The sequence below is a fragment of the Mya arenaria genome, chromosome 15 (genome assembly GCF_026914265.1).
Source record: "Mya arenaria isolate MELC-2E11 chromosome 15, ASM2691426v1".
NCBI classification, from domain to species: Eukaryota; Metazoa; Mollusca; class Bivalvia; order Myida; family Myidae; genus Mya; species Mya arenaria.
The window spans coordinates 6,366,088-6,393,270 of NC_069136.1; the positions used below are offsets into that span (position 1 = coordinate 6,366,088).

The 27,183-nt window shown below is 40.2% G+C and overlaps 1 protein-coding gene across 2 annotated transcripts in view; it reads right to left on the reverse strand.

Annotated features, from left to right (window-relative positions):
* LOC128219686 (diacylglycerol kinase delta-like) overlaps window positions 1-27,183 on the reverse strand; it is an 84,278-nt gene that overhangs the window by 44,839 nt on the left and 12,256 nt on the right. Inside the window, exons 3-8 of one of the 2 annotated variants that reach the window (XM_052927596.1) lie at window positions 16,754-16,816; window positions 16,353-16,433; window positions 4,398-4,502; window positions 3,934-3,993; window positions 3,079-3,211; window positions 169-275 (exon numbers count right to left, since the gene is read on the reverse strand). In XM_052927596.1, coding sequence (XP_052783556.1) covers window positions 169-275; window positions 3,079-3,211; window positions 3,934-3,993; window positions 4,398-4,502; window positions 16,353-16,433; window positions 16,754-16,816 — 549 coding nt within the window. The remainder of the gene's footprint in view (window positions 1-168; window positions 276-3,078; window positions 3,212-3,933; window positions 3,994-4,397; window positions 4,503-16,352; window positions 16,434-16,753; window positions 16,817-27,183) is intronic. The other variant, XM_052927597.1, reaches the window with a different exon arrangement.

The window sequence follows — 27,183 nt, forward strand, 5'->3', positions numbered from 1 at the left end:
ATAATTTGACTTTTCCTTTGAATCTATCTTTTCTTTGACCACCTTACATTATATTCAACCCTATTCTGCACTTCTTGCCTAATGGGAAATATCATGAAGCAAATTGGGATATATTGTTAATTGATCAATTTGGCCTCTATTATATAAAGTGAAAAGGCACCACCATACCCCGTCCTCATCTTCAATGATCTCCGCTCCTATGGCTGACAATGTGGTCCATTTACAGTTGGACTGGGCCTTTACTGCACAACGCTTGTGGGCCTTAAACTTGCACACTGAAACATAACACATTGTCATATTGTGATAGGCTTAGTAAGTTCATATGCATACTCTGTTTTTCAAGCTCTGTAGGGAAGACAGATAAAAGCTAAATGACTCCTTCTTCAGCCTGATTCATGGTAAGAAACCACAGCATATTATATAAATATGAATCTGTAATTTTTTGCTATTACATGATTATTCGTTATATAAATAAAATCTGTTACTTTTTGGCTGTTTTACAATGAAAACTTTTAATTTGTCTTCGATTGAACTATTCGGTTAACAAAATTAAATGTTTCCCTCTCGCACTGTAATGTCATTGGAATTTCCATTTTTTTTTAAGACAGCATATCATTTCATTTCAACTGTTGCCATCCGCTTAGGGCAACAGTTCAAATGTCATCCCCTCCCCCTCAGGACAACAGTTTTGACCATAACCCAAATAACCATGAAATAACAGTATAATGGTGCCCTGCTCTTTGAGAGGCCAACAGAAATTGCCATTTAAATTTATAAATGGTTTTTATTGCAGTGTTGCTATAGTCGAAACCTGTTAGCTTGATATCCCAGGGACCAGCCAAAATATGTCGATCCTCGCGAATATCCAGGCGCACAGGAATGCTTACAAAGAGTAAAACAAAATCATTCCTTGACATCCAGTTCAAGCCAACGAGGAAATCGAGCCAACATGGTTCAACTGTACTTCCAGTCATCGAAATTAGTCTTTTGGATGAACAAGCCCAAATTCATTATATACTATTGCTTGGCCATTACAGTTTTGAACAAGCCTTGCTGTATAAAACCCAGAATCTGACCAAGCCTGGAAAACATTTTACCAGTGCTTCCGCTTCGGCTAATTTTGACCACTGTAAATCAAAACTAATTTTTTTATTAAAATGATATTGTGAGCAATGTTTGGACAAGAACAAATGCACCACGAGTTGGATGCCAACTCTCAGACACTGCTATGAGTACATGATTAGCAAGTGCAACAAATTTCATTTGAGTGTATTTGAGCGTATTAAACTGTTTTTGAGCAGTTTTTAACAGAAAAGTTATTGCGTTGACAACAGTTACCAGACCTTTTTATCAGTCTTAAGTATTCACTTAAAAATTACTAAATCCAATTTGGTTCGTAAAACAAAGAATCATTATGAACACGACATAGCACTCCAAATGCAGCACAAACTTATTTAATGGGTCAGTCATAAAAACTTTTCAATTGATGAAACATGAAGATCAATGGAATATGTCTACATTCAAGAAAAGCTAACATAAACTACAAGCATATACAGGGCTCTCACTAGGCTGAAAATTTTGGGAGAAGTGACTTCTCCCTTCAGTCAATTTAGGGAGAAGTGGGGAGACTTTAGGGAGAAGTGATACTTTTCGTAACACCTGATACATAAACTTTGCCATACCACACACCTCAGTTTATATTCACATTCAAATTGAATGCTATAACTATATAAAATGTTCATAAAATAATGTATCATTTTTGGCTCAGCAAAAGTGTATTTGTCAATATCACATAGTTTATCTCCAAATAGCATCTAAAATGAAAAAAACAATATACCCCACTTTTTTCAAAAGGGGGCATAACAAAAACCAAGACAGCTAAGGATTTGAAACAATCAAAATGATTAATAAATTAACTGTCAATATAGTAGGGGGGCGAATCTTATTTGGTACGTTCGGGATAGGGTTTGAATGTCACATTCAGCTATGCTGTTATTTACTTGTCTCTGGCTAAATAATTTTAAATATGCTGACATTTAAGAACCAAATGACTTTTAAATCACTGTCCTTGATGAAAACTTTACCAATACACAGTGGGAGGTTGAGATATTAACTCGGAAAATTGTTCTGACAAAATGGCGATCTCGCCGATTTTTTGGACATCGTAAACAGTAGAAAAATACTGTAAGTATAAACTCTACATAAAGCAAAAAAAGAAAAAAAATTGTGTTTACGAATCAATTTTTTATCATGAACATTTCACTAAAACCAATCAAATATTTGGTGATACGTCATGTTATTGATTTTCTTGGCGCCACCATGCCGATGGCCCGAGATGGCTATGACCGTCTGCTTCAAAAGCAACAATGTTTAAAATGTCTTGCATTGTTTGTTCAATACATATATCAATTACTTTTTAACTTCATTAATGCTTGACACGGTTTTTCATAATTATGTCGCCTTTTCTATCTCATTTTAACGAACGTATATCATTTGATCAGGGTCTTCTCAATGTACAATCTGATTGGTTAACTTTCAATAGCTCCGCCTACTGGCGATGTTTTGGTAATTGGATGACACGGCCCATTTATCTGATTAGGAATTTACCAAATTTTATGAATGGCTAATTGCGATGTTTTGACTAATGGGACAGTGGCAAAATACTCGCTGATTGACAGATTTACAATGTACTAAAATTTTCGGCGAAGTCAATGTTGCTTTGATGGGCGAAGTCTGGGACTTTTAGGTGACCACTTCGCCCAAGTCGCCCCCTCGCAAGAGCCCAGATATATGGAAGATTATTAACATCAAGTATGAGGGAGTGATGAACTAAGAGGGAGGGACCTGGGTCTTGCACACTACGCATTCAGAGATACGGTATACCAGTATGTCTCACTGAAGGACGGATACATACAAGGACGGATACATACAAGGATGGATGGTGTGATTTTAATGTGCACACCTTTGGGGTCATAAAAAATATTACTACACCCACGTCAAGTATAAGGATGCACCCTAAGATTATATCTTTAGTATTAAAATTTACATAAGGCACATCAACACAAAAATACTTGTTACCTTCACAAGAGAGACCATGTGAAGTCACACCAGATAGGGCCTCCCGGCACACATTACAGTATGTGGGCCTCGCGTGAGAACATGTGTACCAGTTGTGGAGCCCGGACATCATCTCACGCTGAGAGTCATTGCCCTGAAATCAGCATAATGTAAAAATTTGATAAGCTACAATAAGTAAACTGATAGTCAATGAAAACGCACCACTCACAAAATATGAAAACTTACTTTCATTATAAGGTGTTCAATGCTCAATGTATTAATAGGCTAAATGAACTAGAACTGTTTTTCAGAAGAATCATTATAGTAAATCAATTCTGCAAGCACTAAATAAAATCAAGCAGTTAAAAAAAAAAAATTGTAAAGGCATGGAAAATATACGTGCCATGCTTTGCCAATGCCACTCAACAAGTTTTGTGTCAAAATGATCAAGCCATTTTCTTGTTGTATGGTCACAATGTAAAAAGAAGTTTTTCGCCCTATACAATGATATTTTAAATGATACGCTGACATCTTGATGATTTTTATCGCACTTGAGGCATTGGGACTTAACATGGCGTTTTGCTAGGAAAAAAATCTATAAAAATGTGTAATGCTTTAAGATTACTGAGTTTAATATTTGCTAATGCAGTGAGTCTTCAATGCTGAGGTACAGAAAAAATGTTCAATATATATTACTGTCTCAATTTCATCGAAAATGCTAAAATAAATAACTATGAAATTAAATTGGATCAATTCGTGGTGCGTTTTCATTGATTGTAAGTATATGTCTTGCATGAAAACACATGTGCCAGTTATGGGAGGCATTGCCCTGGAATAAGCATATATATGTTACAAGCTATAATAAATTGCCCTCACATGAGAACACGTGTACCAATTGTGTAGCCTAGACATCATCTGATTCTGGGAGTCGTTTCCCTGAAATAGGCATATGTAAAATGATTGCTATGTCAGTCACCCATCCAGCGAGTTACCATCACACACAAAGCTGCAATTGTGCAGTCAAAATTAAGCACATTGATAAAAAGCTAACCATTCCGCAAGGCTTTTGAAATTGACTACACACCCTCACTACATGCATATGTAAAACGATAACATGCATATGTAAAATTAAAAAAGCCTCTTTACGATTGGCATAACTCTTTGAAGAATCAAGAGTTATGTAACTTGATTTCCCCTGATACCCCTGCAGAAATTTAAGTTTTAATACAAAGCCATGACTGAAATGATGAAGGGGTATTTTAGGATATGTGCACTGCAAGACAACTGCATTGCTGATATAATAACAAATGATAGCTTGAATACAGGGGGCTGAGCCTTACATCGACATATTCCCGCTTGGAGGACATTTTGAGGGCAGAGATCCATTCCTCCATCTCCTTCCGAGTCTCCGCACACAGCACTAGGTTACGGAATGGTGTAATCACCTGCAAGCAAACACACTATAGCATTATAATATAGGCGAAATGTCTAATAGTTTTAACAGCAACAGTAAAATTAATTAATTTTAAAATTTATCATCTTTTCTGCATGTCCCGCGACACCATGCATAAAAAAACGTATGTTTTATAAAATGGCGGACAGTGACAGTAAGTTTGATTCTTTTCATGGAAAAACGTTTGGATTGATAAGTCAAATATATTGTTTGCATGATGAGGTATGAAAATAACATAAACAAATGATATTTGGTTGACCAGCCACATGTGCAAATGTACTAAATAGTGGGTGAGGCTTGACGAGGCTTCTATGCTCGTTTTAAACAATTGAATAACTAACTTTCCTTGTGAATTTTCAGAGGATTAATATCTCTACTAAATGTCGTTGTCAATTTTTGAATATTGTATTATTGCCAACTCAAATAAATTTGTTTCCCGGCTTCATTCTCTGGCAAATACAAGTACTGTTTCATGTACAGTTTGTTTCCCGGCTTCATTCTCTGGCAAATACAAGTACTGTTTCATGTACAGTTTGTTTCCCGGCTTCATTCTCTGGCAAATACAAGTACTGTTTCATGTACAGTTTGTTTCCCTGCTTCATTCTCTGGCAAATACAAGTACTGTTTCATGTACAGTTTGTTTCCCTGCTTCATTTTCTGGCAAATACAATACTGTTTCATGTACAGTTTGTTTCCCGGCTTCATTCTCTGGCAAATACAAGTACTGTTTCATGTACAGTTTGTTTCCCGGCTTCATTCTCTGGCAAATACAATACTGTTTCATGTACAGTTTGTTTCCCGGCTTCATTTTCTGGCAAATACAATACTGTTTCATGTACAGTTTGTTTCCCGGCTTCATTTTCTGGCAAATACAATACTGTTTCATGTACAGTTTGTTTCCCGGCTTCATTCTCTGGCAAATACAATACTGTTTCATGTACAGTTTGTTTATTTCCACTATAATGACTACCAGTCAACTTCATAATGAGATGAATCGTGTAGCATGTTTGTATCTGGTCCAATAAAATTAATATTTTTTAAAGAATTATATATATTTGACATGAAAATGGGTTTTGGAGAGATGTAAAAAATCGCGTAATAATAGTGCCGCAAAACCCCCTTCAAATGTTTCACATGCTTTATTACATAAAAAAATATATGAATTTCTCCCACCAACCCAATATTCCAGAATGTGATTGAGATGAAAGACTAAAACCATATTGGGATGGGTTTGGGCGTCCCTTTAGGTCCAAAACGGGGGTCAAAGGGAGTGATGCACCTAAAGCAATACTGGCTGAGAAGCACTTTAACAACCAAAAGCAACCAGTTTACTTTTTTTGTACCATTTTATGGTGGTTCCTGGCGCCATTACCAGTAGGCGAATAGTTCTCGGACACTTTTCGAGGTTTTATCGATAAAGTATCCTTATTTTAAAGAGATGTATGATATTCCAATGTATATAACAAACTTCAGCTCTTCTTCTGTTGAAATAATGCAAAATCAAGTGAAATTGAACAATTTAAATCCATTCTCATAGGCTCCGAATGTGGTGCTCAAAAGGGGTCAAATTTTAGTTCGACAGAAGTAGTTCACGGATACTCCCTTAAATGATCAACAAAACCGTGAAACATGCGCTGATGTTTTTTTTTATTTAAAATATTTGAAAGTGGAATTTTCAAATCAGTAGGTAATGTATATCTTATTATTTTTCATTAAAAACTAATCTAATTGTACATGTAAACATATTACATGAAGCCCATAAAAATGACATAAATGGTAATTTTAGCACATGTGTAATGTACACGCTCTACTTAACATGAATATTTTCTTAAATGCAGATGGTCGTCTGCGACCAAAAAAGGAAGCTTACCAAACAATTCGTTAACCTAACTGAAGCCTGTACTTTAAGTTGTGCTTTTTGCGCATGCGCACTACAATTGTGATTCCCAGCTGAGGTTAATTGTGATTTTGTAAACAACTGGAAACTTTGGAATTTATCGTCTTATAATCCTGACCTAATAAAAAGAATTGGTACCTGCTGAAACTGTTCAAACAGGTGCTTGATATGTAACTTCCAAAATGAGGCGAAAATCGTGAGTGTCCGAGAACTACTATTGTCCGAGAACTACTCGCCGACTGGTAGATCTGCAATGTGCACCAATCACATCCCTGATATTTGATTTCAAAAATCAGGAAAGGAAACTTAACATTATTTTTATGGCCTAAGGTATTGCCATGAAAGGTAGGCTAAGCTTCCATGGCGGAATTCACTGGTGAATTCAAAGTGGCCATGAATCCAGCTGGAATGCACTGGTTTGTTTGAACTTTTCACCCGCCAATTAACACACAAATGCCTACGTCTGAGGTACTTATATTCCCAGTGATTCCTAGTATTTAGTTTGTGGGCTATAAAGAAGAAAATGCAAGTCTTCAGATACCTTGCATATCTACCCCACCTGAGAAATTCAGCTTTATTTCTGTTTCTTTAGCAAATAAACACCCAGGGAAGGGTAAACATCCATGTTAAAGGTGGCAGGGTGATAGAGCCATTGAATTAAACCTTGCACATGCCCAAAGGTTGTCGTTTGTTTAGTTTGCACATTTAAATGATTTGATTGGATAAAAGCAAATATTGAATAAATATTGACCAATCAATAAACACTTTGGCTAGCTTTGACCAAGCCAAAGAATTAGCCAATTTTTGTCTGACTATATAGTTTGTAAGGTTTTAATTACAGCATAACAAGCAAAAAAACATTCAAATGAAATATTGGCTTAAGGCCTATTTAAAGGTCACATCGGGTGGGGGAAAATCGATCCTGTATTTTTGGAGGGCAGTGATCGAAATTAGCACAAGCCCGCAAGCCCTGCACTGGTAAAATGTATTTTGAGCTGGCTCAAATTCTGAATTTTATATAGCTATTGAGGGCTTGTTCAAAAATTTGATACCAAGCAAAAGTATAAGAATTCGGGCTTGTTCATCCAAAAGTCTAATTTCGATGATGGGAGGGGGGTGTGGCCTTATAAAACTGAAGGAAATGGTGCTTGGGATGTTCTTGTGAAAGTTATGCTGGTATGGCAGGAATAATTCTAAAAGGTCAGGAATCAAATATAAAGATCCTCACCAGAATTTAATGTCATATGATATCATTACAATCTTGCACTGGTACCATGCCTGTTTTCGGCTGTCTGATTTATATACAGCTATCAGTGGATTCAGAGAATTCAGAAATATACTAGAAATATACTAGATATTTCTGATAACATTCAAATATGGTGATTTTCTGTAGCCTCAGTAATGTCACTTCTCCAGTATAAAAGTCACTGCATTATATATTATCATTAATTCAAGCTACTTACAATGATTTGAAATGTCACAATACATAACAGACCAGGCATCACAATGCCAGGACAGCAAGAATACAGGGATATAAGTCAGTGTGCCATCCTGCACTGCCTGTTAATACAGTAAATTATTGATGTAGGCTTCATTTTACACCCACTGGTTTGTGTGGCATTCAAACCTTCCTTAAGTTCCTTGTTCCCGGAGACTGGGTTTTCTGCTAGAGTTTCAATATACACCACTGTTCTTGTTCTGTGTCATTGTCTCCAGCATTTCCATAGAACACTGCTTTTCAGGGTATCATTGTTTTAGAAGTAACAATAGGCCACTGCTATTTTGGAATGATTGTCTGAGCTATAGACTGTAAATAGCAGACTTAATTATTAAGTTGGCTATTTTTGTCTACCTTAAAAGTACTTAAGTATTTCAAACTTGCATGTCTATTTGTTTTCATACACTTGCCTAAGTGTTTTTCATATTTTTTGTTATATGTTTCAGTGGTCGAAATAACACAAGCCGTGACAAGCCCTGCACTGGTAAAATGTCTTCCGGGCTTGATAAAATTCTGAATTTTATATTGCAGGGCATGTTAAAACAAGAGGCCCAAAATGGCCTATGCTCTACTGGCTGGGTTTGTGTGGTCAACATCACTGTTTTCGAAAAGAACCAACCCCTTATGGGTATCTGAATATTTAAAACTGAAGACTGTATCATGTTCGCAAGCATTTATTACACAATAGCATTTTTTTATACTATCAACGCCCATAATCTAATCATTTCAAGGCCCATAATCTAGGCATGCATGGGAAGATCTAGCTGGTTTTCAACAGGAACCGAGCTCTAATAAATATCCAAATACTGTAAAAGTTTCATTAAGATACAATCAAAACTGAAGACTGTATCGTGTTAAACGAGTAATTGTTGACTGACACACTGATTTTTTTTACTATCAAGGCCCAGAATCTAGGCATGCATGGGCGGATCTAGCTGGTTTTAGATAGGAATGAACTCTAATGGATATCTAAATACTGTACAAGTTTCATCAAGATACAATCAAAACTGAATACTGTATCATGTTAAACGAGCAATTGTTTACTGACACACTGTTTTTTTATACTATCAAGGCCCATAATCTAGGCATGCATGGGCGGATATGGCTGGTTTTCGCAAGGAACCGAGCTCTTATGGATATGTAGATACTGTACAAGTTGCATCAAGATACAATCAAAACTGAAGGCTGTATCGTGTTAACGAGCAATTGTTTACATGATTTTTATACTATCAAAGCCCTGATAATCTAGGCATGCATGGGCGGATCTGGCTGGTTTTCGAAAGGAACCGAGCTCTAATGGATATGTATATACTGTACAGGTTTCATCAAGATACAATCAAAACTGAAGGCTGTATTGTGTTAACAAGGAATTGTTTACAGACGCACGGACGCACATACTACGTACACATTACCATCGTATAGGCTCTTCTGGCCTTTGGCCAGTAGAGCTAAAAATTGATGCCAAGCAATAGTATTAGAATTCGGACTTGTTCATTCAAAAGTCTAATATCAATGACTGATGTTTCATACACTTGCCTATGTGTATTCATACACTTAATTTCTTAGGTGTTTTTCATATTCTTGGTTATATATGTTTTCATACACAGGGCTTTGTGTTTTTCATACACCAGGCTATGACAAAAACTAAAGAAAACATCCTACCCAACAATACAGAATTGAATACATTGAAAGCAACAATCTCTAAAAGATAACCAATTATCTCTTTCAAAGACCATGCATATCTCAAAATCAGTCTGAAGGCAGGCATGAGGGGTGCACATAAACATTGCCAATATCCTTAACACCTGAGAAATGGTGAGAGCCCACGGTATCTGGATATGAGTGTCAGTGTTAATCTACTACTATCATACTTCCTGCTACTATTTCTGTACTGAGAAATTTCCCAGGAGATTGGAGAGCTAGATTTACCTCCACATGTACTGCTTGAAGAGCTTAGTGCAACACTGGAGTACTCATATAGTTACAACAGTGCTGTATTGAACACTTAATTTTAAGGGTTTTTCCCATACATGTTATGGCAACTTAGATAAAACAGTTGGCATGAATGATACATCCATATATATACTTTTGACCAAAAACAAAAAAAATTGTTTGTCATTATTGACATTTTTTTTCTTTTTGTTTGAGGTCTGTTTTAACATTGAGTATATTTTGTGTTCATGCTTTTTTATTGCATAAGGGACCATATACATGTGATTCTAGACAAACCAGGAACACCATCATAACAATTCCCCTTTTTTACATGTGCATGTTTACATTGACAAATCTGCCGTTATGAACGCCATTTCTCGACAGTACCGGAACGATTCGCAAATACAGACCCCAGTTCAACATTTTATTTGAATCAATATAATTTAAGGGGCGGCAGAAAAAAGTGGGGGCGCGCAGGGATGAAAATCGAGCAATCAATTCATAGTCACCTAATGGGGCTAAAGTGGGGGCGCGCGGGGATGAAAATAGCAATCAATTCATAGTCACCTAATGGGGCTAAAGTGGGGGCGCGCGGGGATGAAAATCGAGCAATCAATTCATAGTCACCTAATGGGGCTAAAGTGGGGGCGCGCGGGGATGAAAATCGAGCAATCAATTCATAGTCACCTAATGGGGCTAAAGTGGGGGCGCGCGGGGATGAAAAGCGAGCAATCAATTCATAGTCACCTAATGGGGCTAAAGTGGGGGCGCGCGGGGATGAAAATCGAGCAATCAATTCATAGTCACCTAATGGGGCTATCAGAGAGCTTGCTTATTTTAGGGTCGGATTCCTAAAATCCCTCACATTGTCATATGAAGGTTCTGTCTGAATTTCTTCAAATGAATTAACACATTCAGATAAATAATGGGTTAATAAGATTCAAGGAAATCTGTTTCTATCATAGACAGACTGATTCTCTATTGAAATAATTGGCTGATGGTTCAGAACTTACTCGACAATGTAAGCGTGATTGTTGTGCAGTATTGACTTTGCCTTATAAGTACTTGTTTTATTTAAATATATGAGCACATAATAAATAAATTCAACTTTAAAAGTTAACAACAATATCGTTAATTACATTGTTAACTTTTGCAAAGTTTTCAACAATCAGGAAACATAAACTTGCATCCAAAAAAACAACGTCCAATAGATCATTGAAAAACTCATCAACCAAAATCAAAACATTTCAAGTCTGATGCAAGGACCAATAAAATTACTTCCAAACCAAAATCAAAACATGATATTTTCATGTGAGGCCATTTTGAACTTAGCCGACACATTCTGAAATATTTGCCCAAGGTTTTTAACTAACAGCACCAATGACCTTTTCTTGTGTAAGACATTAGTAGCAATAAACGCCAGCAATTTGAGCATACATCAGTGCTAGTGCTGTCTTCCCCGGCCATAAGTCAGTCCCTGGCTTCCATGCACAATCATTATCCCCCCAAGAATCCAAGTCAGCCACTTTATAAGGCCATTCTAAAAAGTATGTTTGTCAATGCAATGGAAAAAAATGTCCTAGCCTAAATCATGTTATTCCTGAAGACGGAAACGGTTGTTGTTGCAGCTTTATGTTAGTTTTTGTTGAATGTGCGGTGGTCATCATTGTGTCATGAAAATCTTGTTTTATATAGTATTATCTGGAAAAAGTTGTGTTCCAGCCATTGGAAAACAATGAGTTGTGTGATGGTTGCCTAATATACTACATCCACAAATCATGCAGTGAGGGTTCACTTAGTTTAATGTGAAGCAAGATTTGTAAATTCCTTAGAAAGTACACATGAGTCGATTCCCAGAATAAAAAGGCCACAGATCAAATCGGTTTGTATCAAGCACCTAATATGCAAGCAATGGGTCTTCAGGTTTGATCCCTGGACTGGCAGCCCATTTTTTTCAGCATGGGTTTGTATCTAGCACCTAACATGCAATCAGGGGGTCCTGGGTTTGGTCCCTGGACTAGCAGCCCACTTTCCTACCCCCATGACACATGGGTGACTTCTTTTAAGTTGCAAATAAAATGATAAATGCCAAGATTTGATAAATGGTGATGAGTAAATTAAATAGCATCCAAAATTGATTTCATGGGAGAATGTCCAAACTCCATTTACTTAACTAACCTTATCCGCCGTCTTAACACCATAATCAGTTGATCAAAACATACTGTCACAGCACCAAAAAGTTATCATTTTACCTTCCATTTCACACAAAAATACACAAAGCAGCTTTTAGTCGTAACAATCCAATCCCCTGTCAAACACTGCACCATATCATACAACAAGACAATAACATGCACGATATTCAAAACTTCATAAAACATTTATCACTGCGATTTTTTGGGGGAAAAGAGATATGATCAGTGTAGTACCAATCCGAGATGCCAATTATCTGGTAATCACTGAACAGTCCAAACTTTTTCTAAGCATCATCCACACATATCAATAAGAGATTGTATACATGGCAGGCACAAGGCAGTGATTTCCTCAGTTCCACTCGATGTCTGGAGATGCTTACAGACAATGCTGTGGAAATGTTTACTTTTGTAACTGCTCATTTCCAGCCTGATCAGTATCGACCACAGCAAATTAAAAAAATATATTGGTATTGTAGCAGTAAATGTACATTGTAGATTGATCTTTTAAAAAATAACATTTGAATATAGCCGTATCAGTGGCCAAAATGAGCTCAAACCAGCAAGCCCTATCACTGTTTAATTCTCTCCTGGCTTGCTCAAATTCTGAAATTTATATAGCTGAGGCAGTGTTCATAAATCATCATAAGTCATTTCCTTATTTAACTCTATTTCTTATAATTTTCATAGTCAAATTAGAAGAAATGAATAAAATATAAAACACTTAAACATTTCTTTTATGTTTGTTTCAATAAGATCAATGATAATGATGTATTTTGGAAATTCTTTATTTTCAATTTCATATGACTAAAGGGATACTAAAATGACTTAAGTTTTTTATAAATAAAGCCCCATGTTTTTCTAAAAATGTTTTTGCCCAGCAACTAGTGTAAGAATTCGAGTTTGTTTATCCAGAGTCTTTATTCAATGATTATATTATGGAACAACATCCTCAAAAATATTTTGTAATTACATGAACTATAACAGACTTCTAGTTTATTGTTAGAACTCCAGTAAGTAGATCATGAAGTATGATGTCACAGCCCAATGTATCAATCCAATTAGTCACATAAACAAATAACCAAAAAAGAGGGCAGAAAATGCTTGACCTTTATTGGCCTGTTTGAAGCAAAGAACTATAATTCAGGATCAAGCCTAAAGTATTAGATACTCTTATGTTGTTGTTTTTTTCGACATGAAATCGTGGCTCCAATTACATTTTTGTTTTATACTATTAACAAACAGATATGTAATGCATTCTTATACTTTAAAATACTTCAAACTCGGAGTTTAAAGCGGGATTTGCTCCCTGTGATCCACATCACGGCCCTGAGTTAATTCACAATTTGAGGTATTGTCACTACTTTCCCAATTTTTATTCACAAAAAGGTTGAAAAAATCTTTTTACTTGTAGGTAGGGGCATCTTTCAAATACAAAAAAAAAACACATTTATTAAGGCCTAACTGGTCAAAGTAGCTGAGTAACTGTTTCCATGCACATATAGTCTGTAAATGGCTAGTACAGTCACATTTTTTTTATAAATGAAATACCATAATGTCAAAAGAAGTATTTGAACTTAAAGCTAACCTCTAGTTTATCTATATCATGGTGATGTTATGCATTGATATAATCAATACTGACACCCTTTCTTGCACACTGCAAAATTTAAAATATGGGGTTGAAGCAGATGCCCAACAGTTCTACAGACAGGTTCATGGCAGAAATTAAGAAGAAGATGAGTTTGTTTATCAAAATAGGTCAGCGAAGGTCCACTCCTTTATATATAGCTCAACCCAGAACCATAGCTTTTTAAGTGAAGGCAATTGTTCACACAAATTGCACTAGATATCTAAGACCAAGTTTCATGATCAGTGGCCTTGAAACTTGTGCCTATCTCAGACACTTTGAAAACCGTTGGGTCTGTCGGTCCTGACCGGTACATTTTGATCCATTCTGAGAAAAATTGCAAAGGTTTGATGACTAAATAATACAGATATGGAGAGCAAAAATATACAAATTTCATACACTTACTGTATCATCTTAAAGAAAGAAAAAAATAACAGTGGGTGATTCTGAATTTACATTAATTAATTACACAATCATCTCACAGACTAAAAAACTATAGTCCTGACCCATTCCTATTAAAATTGTAGGTGGTTCTGACCGACATAAAATATCAAACGTTGAAAATATGTTTTTCAGACTTTTTTGCCAGGGTTATTTTAAAACACGCACAGTTTTGTGTATGTGCAATTGTACTAGCATTGCTGGTTTTCGGGTACAGTAGAACACCGCTATTTCAAAGTCGTCGGGACCCAGCTAAATACTTCGAAATAATGATTATTCGAAATAAACATTGAGAGAAATAATCCGAAGTTCCACCAACGATTGTCTCCGAAATCCGGCGCATCCCAATTCTACTCTACCGGCGTCACAAAATATTTGTGTCGTGAAATTTCAAATGGCTGCATTATACCATTGTATTTTACACTATGTAAAGCGATGTTTAATAAAATTCCGAAACATATATTTTTTTTTATTTTATTTACACAAATAAATTGTTAATAATGTAGCACATTAGCACAAAAAAGCACAAAATAGCACATTGTATAAGAGGACACCGGAACACTTAAAATAATCACTATTCAGTCTTTCTTGAAGAACGCTGTTATGTCCTGCTGCACTGCGTTGTTTCTGTTGAGTTGTTTCTTGGTGACGTATCTCTCCAGTTGGTCGATGTAGTTGTATTCTTGATCCACGTTGACAGCGTTTTGGCGGTACCCCGAAGTCTTCCGCAATCTGCTTTTTGGATTTGTTGCCTCGCTCAACTTCTTGGATCGCTTCATATTTCTCATGGTATGTTTTGGAGTTATGATGTCGCTTTACTCCCTTCCCCTTTACTGCCAATCCGGATATCCTCCCGGGTTTATTACCGGGCCCTTTTCCAGATTGCTCGGCAGTGGGTCGAGTGAACAAAGCATCGATCGGTGTTGTTGTGGCAGTCATTTTGAATGACGATTTTAATGAAAAAAACATCTGTTATATACAAATAAAATCACTCAACATTAATCACTTTATGCATTCGATACTGTTGTTTGCTCCATACACACGCCAATTAACCCAAGGCATTCCTTAAACCGCTATAATTGCACCTTATTATAACGTTAATTGGTCTGTCACGCCGATGTCAGCGTAGGTGTGAAAACACAACAACAAAGCGAGGAGCATGGGTCATCTGCTAGCGGATTCGAAAATTACATCGACTATTTTTTGTGCACAGTTTCGAATTCGAAATAAAGATTGATAAATACACGTGAAAAACATATTTGGGCAAATATTGATTTATTCGAAATAATGAAGTTCGGTTTAAACATTAATTTTTACATTTGAATAAAGAAGGGAAAAAATCGGGACCGAAAAAAAAATTCGAAATATCGATTAATTCAGTTTATCTGCGTTCGAAATAGAGGTGTTCTACTGTATTATTGTTTTTCAAAGGAAAATGGATGTTACCGTGGTGTTTTACATAATAGTGAGTGACATATTGGATATTTGCATTATATCATCAGAATGCATGAACAATTTTTTAGTTTTATTGGTATTATTTCAGCTTGCTTTGTACTCTAAAATACATTCAAATCAAGCTATGATCGCAAGACCAAATACATGGACACAGAAGCATTTTAAGCATCATTTGACGAGTTCTTATTTTTTATCTCGAGGACATTAGTCACAGATAATCTCTTAGATACACACATTCCCTCTAAGTTTCATAAAAATTGGGAAGAAAATGAAGCCTCATAAGAGTGTTACATTTAACGATGAAGTCTACGTAGTGACCTACCTTTCAACCAAGAATTACCCCTTATCAAGTTTAATCTTGTACTAGCATTTTCATAGAGACTAACTTTCTGGGCAAGTTTTAAGGGTGGCCTTGACACAGAATCACACTTTAAAGACCTAGTTTTCTTTGAGACACATACATTCTAAGTTGCACAAAAATTGGGTAAAATATCTGGCCTCTAGAGTGTAAAATCATACAGTTTGACCAAGTTTCATTAAGACTGGAAATCAAATTTTGCAGCTTGGGTATTAAACAAAGGCAAGGGTTGAACTTGCACAATGCGTAACGACTGATCCTCACGGGGTCCTTTCATCAAAAACCCTTGAAATGATTTTGTATGCAGGAGAGTTTTTAACAGTGTATCGCTGCTGTTGTAAATCTCTTCTTAGTACAAGTATGAAATCACTCTTAGGACTTTGATTTAATGGCCCCAATGTGTTGATGGTGAGCTCTGAAGATAAAAGATTGTGTACTTTCTCACCTGAAAACTGTGGTTAATGTTCTTTGTGCTACACTCCGCAACACTGAGGTCAGTCAGCTCAATTTCGTCAAATATGGAGGACTGAAATATGTAAATAAAAAACACTCAATGAACCTATGTTTTTTTTAAGTTTGTAATGATAAATGACAGAATCAACTAAATAGCAAGAAAAGTCTTTTTAAATTATAAGTTTACTAACTATTAAGATAAACAAGATCAGGGCTTCTTAAAACTGACAATTTGCTGGTTGGGACCAACTTTGACCATGCAAGACCGATTGGGAAGACTGGCCGGGACTATTGAAGATTTGAAATTTAAGAAGCTGTGTTTAAGATGATACTAAAAACTCATATATATATATAGTTTTACATAGCAAAAATAGCATTGTTACACTAACTTACCTTTGTGTCTTTTGCATAGTACAGTTTACGCCCCTTCAACTTGAAAAAACGCCTTTTCCATCTCTGCAAAAAACATTTACATAATATAACTTTTACGAATAATTGATTCATTGACAGACAAAAAATAAAGATATTTGAATACAAACAATCTTAAACTAAAAAATTCCCTAATATGACATTGATGTCTGAAGTTATAACTATTAGTAAAGACAGCCTTAATACAATGTTTTAAGAAAGAGGTGTTTGTAATTGTAAAACATTATGACCCCTGAGCACTGCATTGACAGACTGCAATAAGGTGATTCAAGGTAAAATGCACTTGCAATGACCATAACCTTTGACCCTAAAATTTGTTTGTGTCATCTATTTGTCATGTACAACCTAAATAATGTTGGCTGTGACCTTGACCTAAAACATATGCCATTTACTAGTCAAGGGCAACCTACCACTGGTTTTATGGTCAAAGGTAAAATCTCATAATTTTACCCACTAAGTTTTCATTACTCTATTAGCTGTGACCTTCACCAACTGACCTAAAAAACAATAGGGGTCATCTACTGGTCAAGGGCAATCTGCAACTGAAGTCTTATAGTTGTAGGTAAAGCTCTTCTTTTTTATTGTGCGGACAAGATATGGTCGTACAACCAATCAATTGTCTGACAAACTGACATTTGAACACTTACATGCCCAACCTTCTTTGAAGTTTGGCCTAAAAAATGATGTGAAACTGACTTTATTTTACGTAGGCGTTAAGATACATGTACACGTTTGCAATGAGGAAGTACTAAAAGCATCGACTTATCGTATCAGGATTTCCTTTTATATTTTACACACACATACAGGATATAAAAAAATACAAATAGCTTAAGTTTAATTTCGCTAATATATTAGATACTGTCATCATAAAAAGAAAACTTTTCTTAATGGTTTAAATAATGAAAATAATCAGTGTATTATACTTTCCACACATTACTATATGGTATATTTTTAAAAATATGCATCAGTAGAATGCATTTCTTAAAAGCATAATGCGGACAAAACTATGCTTGGGTATCAAACATCTATGACTGGGACACAAACAACTATACCTGGGACCCACACAACTATGCCTGGGACTCACACCACTATACCTGGGACCCTACCAACTATGTCTGGGACCCTACCAACTATGTCTGGGACCCTACCAACTATACCTGGGACCCTACCAACTATGTCTGGGACCCTACCAACTATGTCTGGGACCCTACCAACTATACCTGGGACCCTACCAACTATGTCTGGGACCCTACCAACTATGTCTGGGACCCTACCAACTATACCTGGGACCCTACCAACTATGTCTGGGACCCTACCAACTATGTCTGGGACCCTACAAACTATGTCTGGGACCCTACCAACTATGCCTGGGACTCACACCACTATACCTGGGACCCTACCAACTATGTCTGGGACCCTACCAACTATGTCTGGGACCCTACCAACTATACCTGGGACCCTACCAACTATACCTGGGACCCTACCAACTATGTCTGGGACCCTACCAACTATGCCTGGGACCCTACCAACTATGCCTGGGACCCTACCAACTATGCCTGGGACTCACACAACTATGTCTGGGACTCACACAACTATGTCTGGGACCCACACAACTATGTCTGGGACCCTACCAACTTTACCTGGGACCCTACCAACTATGTCTGGGACACACACAACTTTGTCTGGGACACACACAACTATGTCTGGGACCCACACAACTATGTCTGGGACCCTACCAACTATGCCTGGGACCCACACAACTATGCCTGGGACCCTACCAACTATGCCTGGGACTCACACAACTATGTCTGGGACCCACACAACTATGTCTGGGACCCTACCAACTATGCCTGGGACCCTACCAGCTATGCCTGGGACCCACACAACTATGCCTGGGACCCTACCAACTATGCCTGGGACCCTACCAACTATGCCTGGGACCCTACCAACTATGCCTGGGACCCTACCAACTATGCCTGGGACTCAAACAACTATGCCTGGGACTCAAACAACTATGCCTGGGACTCAAACAACTATGCCTGGAACTCACACAACTATGCCTGGGACTCAAACAACTATACCTGGGACTCAAACAACTATGCCTGGAACTCACACAACTATGTCTGGAACTCACACAACTATGCCTGGGACTCAAACAACTATGCCTGGGACCCTACCAACTATGCCTGGGACCCTACCAACTATGCCTGGGACCCTACCAACTATGCCTGGGACTAAAACAACTATGCCTGGGACTCAAACAACTATGCCTGGGACTCAAACAACTATGCCTGGGACTCAAACAACTATGCCTGGGACCCACACAACTATGCCTGGGACTCACACAACTATACCTGGGACTCAAACAACTATGCCTGGAACTCACACAACTATGTCTGGAACTCACACAACTATGCCTGGGACTCAAACAACTAAGTCTGGGACTCACACAACTATGTCTGGAACTCACACAACTATGTCTGGAACTCACACAACTATGCCTGGGACTCACACAACTAAGTCTGGGACTCACACAACTATGTCTGGAACTCACACAACTATGTCTGGGACTCACACAACTATGCCTGGGACTCACACAACTATGTCTGGAACTCACACAACTATGCCTGGAACTTACACAACTATGCATGGGACTCACACAACTATGCCTGGGACTCACACAACTATGCCTGGGACTCAAACAACTATGTCTGGGACTCACACAACTATGCCTGGGACTCAAACAACTATGCCTGGGACTCACACAACTATGCCTGGAACTCACACAACTATGCCTGGGACTCAAACAACTATGTCTGGAACTCACACAACTATGCCTGGAACTCACACAACTATGCCTGGGACTCACACAACTATGCCTGGGACTCACACAACTATGCCTGGGACTCAAACAACTATGTCTGGGACTCACACAACTATGTCTGGGACCCACACAACTATGCCTGGGACCCTACCAACTATACCTGGAACTCACACAACTATGTCTGGGACTCACACAACTATGCCTGGGACTCACACAACTATGCCTGGGACTCACACAACTATGTCTGGGACTCAAACAACTATACCTGGGACCCTACCAACTATACCTGGGACCCAAACAACTATGCCTGGGACCCACACAACTATGCCTGGGACTCAAACAACTATGCCTGGGACTCACACAACTATGTCTGGAACTCACACAACTATGTCTGGGACTCAAACAACTATGCCTGGGACCCACACAACTATGCCTGGGACTCACACAACTATGCCTGGGACTCACACAACTATGTCTGGGACTCAAACAACTATACCTGGGACCCTAACAACTATACCTGGGACCCAAACAACTATGCCTGGGACCCACACAACTATGTCTGGGACTCAAACAACTATACCTGGGACCCACACAACTATGTCTGGGACTCACACAACTATACCTGGAACCCACACAACTATGTCTGGGACCCTACCAACTATACCTGGGACCCAAACAACTATGCCTGGGACTCACACAACTATGTCTGGGACTCAAACAACTATACCTGGGACCCTACCAACTATACCTGGGACCCAAACAACTATGCCTGGGACCCACACAACTATGCCTGGGACTCAAACAACTATGCCTGGGACTCACACAACTATGTCTGGAACTCACACAACTATGTCTGGGACTCAAACAACTATGCCTGGGACCCACACAACTATGCCTGGGACTCACACAACTATGCCTGGGATTCACACAACTATGTCTGGGACTCAAACAACTATACCTGGGACCCTACCAACTATACCTGGGACCCAAACAACTATGCCTGGGACCCACACAACTATGTCTGGGACTCAAACAACTATGCCTGGGACTCACACAACTATGTCTGGGACTCAAACAACTATGTCTGGAACTCACACAACTATGCCTGGGACTCACACAACTATGTCTGGGACTCAAACAACTATACCTGGGACTCACACAACTATACCTGGGACCCTACCAACTATACCTGGGACCCAAACAACTATGCCTGGGACCCACACAACTATGTCTGGGACTCAAACAACTATGCCTGGGACTCACACAACTATGTCTGGAACTCACACAACTATGTCTGGGACTCAAACAACTATGCCTGGGACCCACACAACTATGCCTGGGACTCACACAACTATGCCTGGGACTCACACAACTATGTCTGGAACTCACACAACTATGTCTGGGACCCACACAACTAAGTCTGGGACTCAAACAACTATACCTGGGACCCAAACAACTATGCCTGGGACCCACACAACTATGTCTGGGACTCAAACAACTATGCCTGGGACTCACACAACTATGTCTGGAACTCACACAACTATGTCTGGGACCCACACAACTAAGTCTGGAACCCACACAACTATACCTGGGACTCACACAACTATGTCTGGAACTCACACAACTATGTCTGGAACTCACACAACTATACCTGGGACCCACACAACTATGTCTGGAACTCACACAACTATGCCTGGGACCCACACAACTATGTCTGGAACTCACACAACTATACCTGGGACCCAAACAACTATGCCTGGGACCCACACAACTATGTCTGGGACTCAAACAACTATGCCTGGGACTCACACAACTATGCCTGGGACTCAAACAACTATGCCTGGGACTCACACAACTATGTCTGGGACCCAAACAACTATGCCTGGGACTCAAACAACTATACCTGGGACCCAAACAACTATGTCTGGGACTCACACAACTATGTCTGGGACCCTACCAACTATGCCTGGGACTCAAACAACTATACCTGGGACTCAAACAACTATGCCTGGGACTCAAACAACTATGCCTGGGACCCAAACAACTATGCCTGGGACTCAAACAACTATACCTGGGACCCACATAACTATACCTGGGACCCAAACAACTATGCCTGGGACTCAAACAACTATACCTGGGACCCAAACAACTATGTCTGGGACTCAAACAACTATGTCTGGGACTCAAACAACTATGCCTGGGACCCAAACAACTATGTCTGGGACTCAAACAACTATGCCTGGGACCCAAACAACTATGCCTGGGACTCAAACAACTATGCCTGGGACTCACACAACTATACCTGGGACCCACACAACTATGCCTGGGACCCAAACAACTATGCCTGGGACCCAAACAACTATGTCTGGAACTCAAACAACTATGCCTGGGACTCAAACAACTATGTCTGGAACTCAAACAACTATGCCTGGGACTCAAACAACTATGCCTGGAACTCAAACAACTATGTCTGGGACTCAAACAACTATGTCTGGAACTCAAACAACTATGCCTGGGACTCAAACAACTATGTCTGGGACTCAAACAACTATGTCTGGAACTCAAACAACTATGCCTGGGACTCAAACAACTATGTCTGGGACTCAAACAACTATGTCTGGAACTCAAACAACTATGTCTGGAACTCAAACAACTATGCCTGGGACTCAAACAACTATGTCTGGGACTCACACAACTATGCCTGGGACTCAAACAACTATGCCTGGGACCCACACAACTATACCTGGGACACAAACAACTATGCCTGGGACTCAAACAACTATACCTGGGACCCAAACAACTATGCATGGGACCCAAACAACTATGTCTGGAACTCAAACAACTATGCCTGGGACTCAAACAACTATGTCTGGGACCCACACAACTATACCTGGGACCCAAACAACTATGCATGGGACCCAAACAACTATGCCTGGGACTCAAACAACTATGTCTGGAACTCAAACAACTATGCCTGGGACTCAAACAACTATGTCTGGAACTCAAACAACTATGCCTGGGACTCAAACAACTATACCTGGGACCCAAACAACTATGCCTGGGACTCACACAACTATACCTGGGACTCACACAACTATGTCTGGGACTCAAACAACTATGTCTGGGACTCACACAACTATGCCTGGGACTCACACAACTATGTCTGGGACTCAAACAACTATGCCTGGGACCCAAACAACTATGTCTGGGACTCAAACAACTATGCCTGGGACCCAAACAACTATGCCTGGGACCCAAACAACTATGCCTGGGACTCACACAACTATGTCTGGGACTCAAACAACTATGCCTGGGACTCACACAACTATGCCTGGGACTCAAACAACTATGTCTGGGACTCAAACAACTATGTCTGGAACTCAAACAACTATGCCTGGGACTCAAACAACTATGCCTGGGACCCACACAACTATACCTGGGACCCAAACAACTATGCCTGGGACTCAAACAACTATGTCTGGAACTCAAACAACTATGCCTGGGACTCAAACAACTATGTCTGGAACTCAAACAACTATGCCTGGGACTCAAACAACTATACCTGGGACCCAAACAACTATGCCTGGGACTCACACAACTATACCTGGGACTCACACAACTATGTCTGGGACTCACACAACTATGTCTGGGACTCAAACAACTATGCCTGGGACTCACACAACTATGTCTGGGACTCAAACAACTATGCCTGGGACCCAAACAACTATGTCTGGGACTCAAACAACTATGCCTGGGACCCAAACAACTATGCCTGGGACCCAAACAACTATGCCTGGGACTCACACAACTATGTCTGGGACTCAAACAACTATGCCTGGGACTCACACAACTATGTCTGGGACTCAAACAACTATGCCTGGGACCCAAACAACTATGTCTGGGACTCAAACAACTATGCCTGGGACCCAAACAACTATGCCTGGGACCCAAACAACTATGCCTGGGACTCAAACAACTATACCTGGGACCCAAACAACTATGCCTGGGACTCACACAACTATGTCTGGGACTCAAACAACTATGCCTGGGACTCACACAACTATGTCTGGGACTCAAACAACTATGTCTGGGACTCAAACAACTATGCCTGGGACCCAAACAACTATGCCTGGGACCCAAACAACTATGCCTGGGACTCACACAACTATGCCTGGGACTCAAACAACTATACCTGGGACCCAAACAACTATGCCTGGGACTCACACAACTATGCCTGGGACTCACACAACTATGTCTGGGACTCACACAACTATGCCTGGGACTCACACAACTATGTCTGGGACTCAAACAACTATACCTGGGACCCAAACAACTATGCCTGGGACTCACACAACTATGTCTGGGACTCAAACAACTATGCCTGGGACTCACACAACTATGCCTGGGACTCAAACAACTATGCCTGGGACTCAAACAACTATACCTGGGACTCAAACAACTATGTCTGGGACTCAAACAACTATGCCTGGGACTCAAACAACTATGTCTGGGACTCAAACAACTATGCCTGGGACTCAAACAACTATTCCTGGGACCCTACCAACTATGCCTGGGACCCACACAACTATGTCTGGGACTCAAACAACTATGCCTGGGACTCAAACAACTATTCCTGGGACCCTACCAACTATACCTGGGACCCACACAACTATGTCTGGGACTCAAACAACTATACCTGGGACTCACACAACTATGTCTGGGACTCAAACAACTATGCCTGGGACTCAAACAACTATACCTGGGACCCACACAACTATGTCTGGGACTCAAACAACTATACCTGGGACTCACACAACTATGTCTGGGACTCAAACAACTATACCTGGGACCCAAACAACTATGCCTGGAACTCACACAACTATGTCTGGGACTCACACAACTATACCAGGGACTCACACAACTATGCCTGGGACTCACACAACTATGCCTGGGACCCAAACAACTATGCCTGGAACTCACACAACTATGTCTGGGACCCTACCAACTATGCCTGGGACTCAAACAACTATACCTGGGACTCACACAACTATGCCTGGGACCCAAACAACTATGCCTGGAACTCACACAACTATGTCTGGGACCCTACCAACTATGCCTGGGACTCAAACAACTATACCTGGGACTCACACAACTATGCCTGGGACTCACATAACTATGTCTGGGACTCAAACAACTATGCCTGGGACTCAAACAACTATACCTGGGACTCACACAACTATGCCTGGGACTCAAACAACTATACCTGGGACCCTACCAACTATGCCTGGGACTCAAACAACTATGTCTGGAACTCACACAACTATGTCTGGGACTCAAACAACTATGCCTGGGACTCAAACAACTATGTCTGGGACTCAAACAACTATGCCTGGGACTCAAACAACTATGCCTGGGACTCAAACAACTATGTCTGGGACTCAAACAACTATGCCTGGGACTCAAACAACTATGCCTGGGACTCAAACAACTATGCCTGGGACTCAAACAACTATGTCTGGGACTCAAACAACTATGCCTGGGACTCAAACAACTATGTCTGGGACTCAAACAACTATGCCTGGGACTCAAACAACTATGCCTGGGACTCAAACAACTATGCCTGGGACTCAAACAACTATGTCTGGGACTCAAACAACTATGCCTGGGACTCAAACAACTATGCCTGGAACTCACACAACTATGTCTGGGACTCAAACAACTATGCCTGGGACTCACACAACTATGTCTGGGACTCAAACAACTATGCCTGGGACTCAAACAACTATACCTGGGACTCACACAACTATGCCTGGGACTCAAACAACTATACCTGGGACCCTACCAACTATGCCTGGGACCCAAACAACTATGTCTGGGACTCACACAACTATGCCTGGGACTCAAACAACTATACCTGGGACCCAAACAACTATGCCTGGGACCCAAACAACTATGCCTGGGACTCACACAACTATGCCTGGGACTCAAACAACTATACCTGGGACTCAAACAACTATGTCTGGGACTCAAACAACTATACCTGGGACTCAAACAACTATACCTGGGACCCAAACAACTATGTCTGGGACCCAAACAACTATGTCTGGGACTCAAACAACTATGTCTGGGACTCAAACAACTATACCTGGGACCCAAACAACTATGCCTGGGACCCAAACAACTATGCCTGGGACTCAAACAACTATACCTGGGACTCAAACAACTATGCCTGGGACTCACACAACTATGTCTGGGACTCACACAACTATGCCTGGGACTCAAACAACTATGCCTGGGACCCACACAACTATGTCTGGGACTCAAACAACTATGTCTGGGACTCAAACAACTATGTCTGGGACCCAAACAACTATGTCTGGGACCCACACAACTATGTCTGGGACTCACACAACTATACCTGGGACTCAAACAACTATGTCTGGGACCCACACAACTATGTCTGGGACTCAAACAACTATGTCTGGGACTCAAACAACTATGCCTGGGACTCAAACAACTATGTCTGGGACTCAAACAACTATGCCTGGGACCCAAACAACTATGTCTGGGACTCACACAACTATGCCTGGGACTCACACAACTATACCTGGGACTCAAACAACTATGCCTGGGACCCAAACAACTATGCCTGGGACTCAAACAACTATACCTGGGACTCAAACAACTATACCTGGGACCCAAACAACTATGCCTGGAACTCACACAACTATGCCTGGGACTCACACAACTATGCCTGGGACTCACACAACTATGCCTGGGACTCACACAACTATGCCTGGGACTCACACAACTATGCCTGGGACTCACACAACTATGCCTGGGACTCACACAACTATGTCTGGGACTCAAACAACTATACCTGGGACCCTACCAACTATGCCTGGGACTCACACAACTATGCCTGGGACTCACACAACTATGTCTGGGACTCAAACAACTATACCTGGGACCCTACCAACTATGCCTGGGACTCACACAACTATGCCTGGGACCCTACCAACTATGCCTGGGACCCAAACAACTATGCCTGGGACTCACACAACTATGTCTGGGACTCAAACAACTATACCTGGGACCCTACCAACTATGCCTGGGACTCACACAACTATGCCTGGGACCCTACCAACTATGCCTGGGACTCACACAACTATGTCTGTGACCCAAACAACTATACCTGGGACCCTACCAACTATGCCTGGGACCCACACAACTATGTCTGGGACTCAAACAACTATACCTGGGACCCAAAAAACTATGCCAGGAACTCACACAACTATGTCTGGGACTCAAACAACTATACCTGGGACCCTACCAACTATGCCTGGGACTCACACAACTATGTCTGGGACCCTACCAACTATGTCTGGGACCCACACAACTATGTCTGGAACCCAAACAACTATACCTGGGACCCTACCAACTATGCCTGGGACTCACACAACTATGCCTGGGACCCTACCAACTATGCCTGGGACTCACACAACTATGTCTGTGACCCAAACAACTATACCTGGGACCCTACCAACTATGCCTGGGACCCACACAACTA